This window comes from Dasypus novemcinctus, chromosome 5, assembly GCF_030445035.2.
Source record: "Dasypus novemcinctus isolate mDasNov1 chromosome 5, mDasNov1.1.hap2, whole genome shotgun sequence".
In the NCBI taxonomy this organism is placed as follows: domain Eukaryota; kingdom Metazoa; phylum Chordata; class Mammalia; order Cingulata; family Dasypodidae; genus Dasypus; species Dasypus novemcinctus.
Genome location: NC_080677.1, coordinates 106736679 through 106745263, shown reverse-complemented (window position 1 = coordinate 106745263; position 8585 = coordinate 106736679). Strand labels below are relative to the sequence as shown.

At 51.4% G+C, this 8585-nt stretch overlaps 1 protein-coding gene across 1 annotated transcript in view; it reads right to left on the bottom strand.

Annotated features, from left to right (window-relative positions):
* Positions 1-3237: 3237 nt before the first annotated feature.
* Positions 3238-8585, bottom strand: part of SND1 (staphylococcal nuclease and tudor domain containing 1) — a 450188-nt gene continuing 444840 nt past the window's right edge. Inside the window, exons 21-24 of the mRNA XM_058297330.2 lie at positions 8099-8212; positions 6471-6674; positions 3970-4014; positions 3238-3864 (exon numbers count right to left, since the gene is read on the bottom strand). Of these exons, the coding sequence (XP_058153313.1) occupies positions 3799-3864; positions 3970-4014; positions 6471-6674; positions 8099-8212 (429 nt within the window). The 3' untranslated portion in view covers positions 3238-3798. The remainder of the gene's footprint in view (positions 3865-3969; positions 4015-6470; positions 6675-8098; positions 8213-8585) is intronic.

The following is an 8585-nucleotide window of genomic DNA, read 5'->3' as shown; positions in this document are numbered from 1 at the left end:
CTCAAGCATGTTCCCCGGGGAGGAAGACAAGACACTAGCCAACCAAGATTCATGTGCCATCTTCCCCACCTGCTAGCAGCCAAGCTGTCCAGGGGGAGGGTGGCGTGTGGGCCCCCAGCCCGCCTCCCCAGGCTGCTGGCCAACCCAGTGTAAATATTATTATACTCCTACATATCTGAAAGACGTTAATTATTAAAACACATGCTACCCAGGGTAGTGCACTGTAATTAGGTTCAAATTAAATTAGCATCCTCTTGTAATTAGGACATCAATAACCACTCTTGAGGCACCAGTTTCTCCAGCCCCTCCCTCTTGCTTCCCAACATGGGTTAATGCAAGAAAAGGGGTCCACTGACTTTCTCCCTAGGATGGTGGAAATAACCAAACCAATAAATAAGTGGAGGCAGCCATGCGAACCCTCCCTCCACAGCCTGCCTTCCCTGAATGGTCCTGCACACAGGCAAGGGGGAGGGAGATGAGTATCGCTGGAGAGGCTTCTCTTGCAGGGATAATCCCCTGGTGGCTACCTAAAACCCTGGGCTCTGCTGCATCAACCCTTAAAGACTGGGAGCCTTCCAAAGCCTGGCCAGAAACTAGTGATGTTGCTTTCCTGCTGTCTGTTAGCCTCCACTCATCCTTTTCCTCACTGAAGCCTTCCCAGCCACCTAGGCCAGGGCATTTGCCTCTTGAAATCCTGGGGCACTTAAGACACCGCTGTGGCTTGTGATGGATCTTACAACCATCTGCTGCCTCCTCCACTAGACTGCACGTCTCTGGACACCACAGCCTGTAGAGATGGCTTTGGCACTCATGGGGCTCAACACTATGCTTGCTACTATCTTGATGTCAATCCACATTTGGTGGATGGGTGGATGGATGGATGGATAATAGTTGCCCCAAGAGATTTTGTGGTTTAACTGAAAATATACATGGAGAAGCATAATCTATTATCTCGAGGCTAAGGAGCATGTTTTGTAACTTAAGGTGGAGAAAGGATCTTTGGGGAGCTTTTTCCTATTATTTACAAGCCTGTCCAAGTGCCGATGCTGACTGGCCTCAACAATGTGATAAAAATAAAATATGCAGATGCACTTGCATAACCGACAGTGAGTGCCTCCTTAAATTTTGCACCCTATGTGTCTGGTTTGCTTCACCATAGTCCCCGCCCTACCCAGAACAAACCTCAGGAACTCAACAGATGTGGCAGAGAGAGGAACACCAAGCTGGTGATTGCTAATTCTTGAACTGGAATTCTTGAAATTGAGAATGTACCAGACAAGCTGGGCCAAAAACAGACAAGGAGAAGCAGTGCCTTCCTCCTGGGTGACTGCTCTGACCTTGGTCTAAACCAGCCTTGGAAGAGAAAGAAAATAAGAAGTGGGAGGGTTCACAATTTCCATTGGAGAGCTAAAGGAGGGTTTGTCTTTAGGCACAGATGTAACCAAGGCAACTGTTAAGACAGGGAGATGATTTCATACTCTTTTATAAAAGGGTGGGCTGCCAATTGTGTTCATGGTAAATCCACACTGACCTACATCCTGGCCCTACCAGGCACACCTTGGAGGTAGAGAAATGGGTGAGACTGGCATCTCTTCTCCAAGACTGGCCTCTGCCATGGATAAAAGAAAATGAGAGCACGGTACTAATGGGCTTGCTGCAGGGGGCAGGACACCCTCTCTAGGAGAAAGGCTAGATGGACAGGTGCACACCGATTCATCAGCTACACTCTTGCAGACTTCTTGGTTCTCCTAAGGTACTATAGAGTCAGGGGAAACCCAGTTTATTGGATCAAAACTTAGCATCAGCACTTGTCTGACCAACCCTGAGAGACTGGAGGCAGAAACGGTGAGTCCTTAAGAGGAGATAGAGAGTGTGGTGGTTTCTGGAGCTGCACTGACTCAACACTTCTGCTTCCCTCCCCTTAGCTAGTGCACCCTGGGTTCAGGAAGCACACATCTCTTTTTGTCTAAAGATAAGAGTCCTGAGTGGAGCCCTGTGGGAAGCCTGGGCCAGAACTCTGTGGGCAGAACTGCCAGGAGTCAGTATTTTCCGGGGCCCAAGATCTCTGGCTTACGAATCGGAGCAGACCAGCCAGGCCTCACTTCCCACACTGACGTCTCCCAAACCAAAGCACCAATGGTACATGGTGGTTTGAGCATGACTCCAGCCCAGAAGGCCAAGGCAGGGCATGGAGCTGGTGTGGAGGTGTTGGCCAGGAAGACGTGCTATTGTATTTTACCAGAGCGTGTGCCTGGGAAGTGAGGCCACACAGGTGAAGCGGTGTGGGAAGAAAGAAGGGCAGGGAGACAGGATGCAGGGCAGCTCTCCTGGACACTGTGGATGCTGGAAGCAGCCACCTCCATCACATACATACCTACTTCTCCTCTCTCTTCTCTCTGCCATTCTCTGAGTAGGGTAACAGGCACCTAATTTTCCACTGCAGTGGCTGCTCTGAGGATCTCTCTCCTTCCCTGTGAGTTAGAAGTTGCCTGGGGTTTCTGAGCTCCAGGGCCAGCTCTCCCTTCAGAGCCTTTGGGTATACACCTTGTCAAGTTAAAAAAAACAAGGGCTGACCTGGAACAGACAGGCCTCTTCCTGGCTGGGGGCCCTGATCCACCTCAGAGCATCCTTGTCCTTCCACCTCATTTCTCCAATGAACATAAGCCCTGATACTGGAGCTGTTAAAAAGAGCCAGGCAGGGGCAGGGGCCCCTCGTTCTTAACCCACTCTGTGCCAGCCTATCAAGCTTTACTTAGCCCTGACTCCCGGCACAGCAGGAATTAGGGAAATCACCTCACTTCTCCTGACTGATTCCCCTTTGGATCCTTGCAGGGGCTCTGGAGGAGCTGACAGGTACTATGGCTAGTCTAAGGACAGGGCCAGCGGTTCCCTGACGGGCCTGTATATACATTCCCAGTGTGCAACCCATCCTGGGCACTCTTGCTGAGCTGCTCTGAATCCCTAAGTTTCTTGAGGGTGGCCATGTACAATAGGGTTCAGATGGTGAGTCAAAAGAGAGGCCCCCCAGCTTTTTGCATGATGGCCACAGTGCCAAGTGATGCCCACCAAGCCCTAGGAACTTTATAAGAGCTGCCTGAGCTGCCTTGCTTCCCCTACTGGCTGTTCTAGGGGCTGTGGCCAGGCATTTGGATGACTACCCTGACGTCTGGGGCCCCTCCTGGCTGGGGCTGCAGAAATCCCAGTCTGTGGGCTCCACCATGACCAACGAGCTGCAGATAGCATATACTATTTTATTGGGCCTTGAAAGCTTTAAATACAGAATGGGGGAAGGCTCTTGAGAGGACAGATTTGGACACGTTGGCATTTGAGAATGGACATTTCAGAGAAATCACATAATCAACAGCTGGACAGAGAGCTGGGAGAAGAAGGGCAGTCTGGGATAGAGGTGGGGTGGTGGCTGGCAGCTGGCCGTGGCTGCCAGGATTACTCCCTCCACTAAGACAGTCTTTCATGTTTCTTCCTGATTTGAGGACAATTAAAAAAAAAAAAAACACCCACAAACCCCAAAATAAAAACACAAAAAAATCTCTCTTGGGAGAGACTATGGAAGGCAGTGCCTGTTAACCAAAAGGACAAGGGCCCTGCCTCCAGAAGGCCTCTGGCTCCTCTCACCCCAACCCCAGCCCAGACTCCACCCTACAGGACATTTCCATACACTGAAGCAAAGCTGGACCCAACCTCCACCCCCTCTCTGGGTTCATGAGTTGAAAACCCCTTCCCAGCAGAGGAAGTATTGGTGAGAGCGGTGCTGGGGGCTGGACGGGACTGACGCCCTCCTTAGCGGCTGTAGCCAAACTCATCTGCGTCATCGGCTCGGAAGTCTCCGTAGCGCCACAGGTTCAGCTGTAAGAGCAAACAGAATAGGAGCCTTCAGGGATGGGGCTCCACCCCAGAGGCCAGGCCCCCTTCTCTGAGCACCCTCTGGGCTCTTGAGGTGAAAACACTCACCCTGGCACTCTTGGCTGACTCCTGGGCGTTTAGGTATTCTGTGATCTGGTGAGACAAGAGAAGAAAGGGGTGGTCAAGAGAGGGGTGCGCCCAACTGAGAGCCAGAACGACCCTGTCAAATGTCTAGGTCAGGTCTATCTCACTCTTCCGCTCAAACCCTCTGGAGAATCCCATCTCTTCAGAGCCAATTCCAAAGTTCACGGTCACACTGGTCTCCAGTGTTCCGACTCTCTGCACGGGCTGTTCCAGCTGCCCGAAACACGCTTCTCCCTCATGCCTCCCACCCCACCCCCGCTAACTATTCCACCTGCTTCAAGTCTCTGAAAAGGTGTTACCATCTTCATGAAGGCTCAAATGATCTCACTTAAAATTACAACCACCACCTGGCACCCATCCCCTTTATTCTGCTTCTATTTTTATTTTTCTGTTGCACTTGTCATGTTTTAACATTCTATTTAATTCACTCATTATGTTTATTTTTATTGTTTGTCTGCTCATGTTTGAATGTAAGCTCTGCAAAGGCAAGCAATGTCGTCCCTTGTTCACTGATATATTACGCCCTCGTAGCACTTTGATATTGTTTATGAATTCCAAAAATAGATATCGGATTATGTTTGTGAACCGGTCTTTTCCTCTGGGCATATAATATTGTATTGGATTCAGAGGTTTCACATTCACTTGATTAAATAATAATTAAGGCTTTGAATGGGCCATGTCAGTAGGACATTGAGAAACCACACTGCAAAGAAGGGAGGTGGGAGTTTTGAGCTGGAACCCTGGGAAGTAAACACGCAGGAGAGCTCAGAGGAACAGAGATGGCTTCAGAGACACAGCAGAGGTCCCAGAAAGAGAGACGAGCTGTTCTCCAGGGAGTTTACAGCTGGCCTTGTGGAGAGTGGAGAGCGCAGAGCAGGTGAGCCGAGAGAGAAACGAGCCCCAGGAGAGAGACTAGACTTATCCCAGCCTCCAGCTGATATTGGAAGAAGCTGGGATGACAGAGCCTGAAGGGGAAGAGGAAGCCTGAACCCTTACAAATGTTGGCAGCCATCTTGCTCCAACATGAGGCAAGAGACTCTGGTGAGGAAAGTAACTTATGCTTTATGGCCTGGAATCTACCCCAAATAAATACCCTTTATAAAAACCAGATTTCTGGGACTTTGCATCAGCACCCCTTTGGCTGACTAACACAGCTCTCAATAAATGTTAGCTGAAAGAATGAATGAGTTATGTTAAGTGTGTATTTCAAAAGGAATTTTCTAGACATCAGGGGCATTACAGGGAATGTCATATAGGGGACATTAACATTTCTAATTCTACAGGGAAGCAAGCTCCAAGGGGAGCTCGGGGGTGGGGGGGGGGGGAGGGGAGGGGGGGAGGCGGGGACCAGGCCTCTTAAGAGGAGAGATGGTAGGAATCCTGGTCTTGTGCCAAATAACTTGCACAGCCAGTGAGGTGTCAGGAGAGACAGGAAAGGTGAAAGGGGATAGCAAAGGGTAAATGGAGAGAGAAGGAAAGGAGAGGAGGCTCTGGTTTCCATGCCCTGCCTTTCTCAGCCCTCGTCTCTGGGGGAACATGAGGGAGGAGCTGGTACTCCCCTCTTATCAGTTCCTGCCTGGAGGAGGCAGCTACAGACAGGCAGGAGCTTTCCACCAGCCTGTAGCTCTAAGAGAGTTCACTGACTTGGCATTCCTCTCCTCACAGCAGCTGAGAGCAGGGCTAGTTTCTAGTGGGGTTTGTTGCCTGGTGAGAGGGAGGTGGCTTGGATGAGTACGCTGCCAAGTGGCAAGGGATGCGTGGTGTGCAGAGCCCAATCCTGATGGTCAACAACTGGACAGTGCAAGGTGATTTCACAGGTCATCAGCTCTCCTGAGCCTCATGGTCAGCCGTCCCAAGTAGCAAGGTAGGGGAATAGAGACGCTCAGGCTTAAACAGGTTCCTAAGGCCAGACATCCCATAATCAGAGAAGGCAGGATATACCAGTCCCAAATCTTGGGTCTCTTCATACACATTGGAGGGGTATGGTGTCAGAGTCTTTTTGGGCCCTTTGGCGCTGCCCCCTGGACAACTGCAGCTCCAGTGGCACTGGGTGCTAGGAATTGGGTTATCGACTTGCAGGTTTCATGTTAGAGAAAAGGAAGTGAGGATGGAAGAGACAGAAAGAGACTTCTACCCTTTCCATCCCATGCCCAGCAAAAACTTTCTAGCTTGTCACCTGGGGGTACACGCAAAGGGAAACTTTTTGCTCTAGTTTGCAAGTTTGCAATTGCATTCTCAGCCAAACCCGCAGCCAATTAATTTGGGATGTAATTAGCCTTTTTTTTTTTTTAAACCCCAACAAACCCAAATCCATTATCTTTCCCCAGCAGAGGCAGTGGATGGCAGGTTCCCTGCTCCCTCACTGGCTCCTGGTGCAGTCCCCAGGGCCCCTGATCTGTGATGGAGGGTGGGGGGGTGCTCAGGGTCTGCCCCCAGCGGGTGGCCCATGTCCCTATCTCACGTACCACTTTCTGGAACTGCTTCTCCTTGCGCACCTCCACCATGACCAACCCCTCCTTCACCAAGCCCAGCCCCACATCCCCCTTGGAATCAGCAAATTGCAGGGTGACATGGGGGCAGCCAGCGCTCAGGTGTTCCACATTCAGCAGGCACTGAGTGTTCTGGATGTCCCGGACCACGCTGTCCACGGCGTCTGTTCGTGCATCCTCCTGGAGCAGGGTGAAAACCGGGTGAGTGGGAGGGGGAAGTTCAAGCTAAAGAAGAGCCAGCGCAGCAGGGCTCTGAGCCCTGTCCGGGGACTTCCAACAATGTCCCCTCAGCAGGGGCCTCCACCTCAATGTCAAACCCTAATTAGGAAGAAAGCAGGTGCAGGACATCAAGTTTTCTTTTCCCTTACCCCCACAGGAAACCATCCTCTCTAGTCCCTGCCCATGTGTCAGAGGAAAGGGGGCTTTTTTCCTAACTCAGACTACCCCTTGGGCTTTTTGCCCTGGCCCCTGTCATCTCCTGCCTTCTGTGGGCTCCTGCTCTAGCACAGCTACCCCCACTGGAGCCCTTTCTTGGCCTTTGCTTGAGCCTTGGGCTCTCTTCATGCTCATGCCTCCCCAGCCCCACAGACTTCCCTTGACCTATGTTATAATACTTGTTCTCAATTTCTTCTCTTGTTCCTCTTCTTCCCTTCACTGAAGTGCATCAAAAGACAGAAAATATTCAAAGGTGCTGGCTCCTCCCCCACCATTTGCTTCTCAGCACCCTGTGTAGGTGGCGTCAGCTCCCACCATCCTGTTGGCTGCCTCTCCCCTCCCCTCCCCTCCCCTCCCCTCCCCTCCCCCCTCCCCCCCTCCCCTCCCCCCCTCCCCTCCCCTCCCCCCCTCCCCTCCCCTCCCCCCCTCCCCTCCCCTCCCCTCCCCTCCCCTCCCGCACAGTTTGTCTCTGGGGTTCCTCTTCCTCGAGTGGTGGGAACGCCAGCACTTCCCCAGGCTCCTTCCCTGTCATCACATCTTCCACACACTCACTCTAGACAATTGTGTACACTCCCACAGTGTTGGTTATTCAAATCCAAATTTCCATTTCACTTCCAAACTGAAAACTATAAAGTCACTTGGAGGCAGCACAGATACCTAATTTGTTTCTTCTCTTCCTCCCTATTTTAGTCAATACCAGAGTCACCCTCATGAGAAATCCTAGTGCCATCTCAGATTCCTTTTCTCCTTCAAGCCCCCGGTATCCTCCCCGAAGTTGCCACAGTATCTTTCTCCCATCCCCATCTCCCATCAAGTCTGACCATGTCACACTTGTACTGAAAATTCTGTCTATGTTACAAAGAACAAATTCCTTGCTGTGACACCTAACACCTAACTTACCTTTCCATTCTCATCTCCTGCCACTGCCCGCAAGCCCCCTGGGATCCAGCTGTGGTGGATGAGTCCTTTCCCAAAAGCCCCCTGGACCACCAGGACTACCCCATCTCTCAAGAATTAGCTCAAATGCTCTAATGCCACCTCCTCTGTGGCCCTTCTGTCAAGTTCCAATTCCATTTCTTGAGTCCTAAAGCACTTGTTTCCTGCTACTAACAGCAACCATCACCGTTTCCATCTTTTCCCATAGAAGAAAATTAGATGGCTCGACTCACATCTTGGGGCACTTGGATGAAGGCGAAGGCATACTCTGTGGCCTGAGCGGGCAGCACGCGAGTGCTAAAGGCAGGTGGCAGGGTACCCAGGCGGGTGTCTGGCAGGATCTCTCTCTGCAGAGGAAATATCAGGCAAATAGTATCACACACTCGACTCCCCTTGCTCTCATAGGACAACTCTTGTGGCTAAGCCTCTGGGAATTCTAACTCTGCCTGCCCTCCCATCCCCTGTCCCCTGCCCATGACTTGGTACCATGTAACCAGGTGCACAAGCTTCCCCAGTCAGCGACGCCCTGGAGGACAGTACTCATGCCCTACTGAACCCAGCAGCAGGTGGATAGCTGTGAAACCCTCTCACCCCAAGTCTGGTGTTGGCACACCTAGGGACTCCCTACTGTCATGGTGATAATGAGACTCTAATCGCGGCTTCCATTTCTTTCCCATTCCCTTCCCTCTGAGATGTGTTCCCTTTCTACTTTCCCACAGG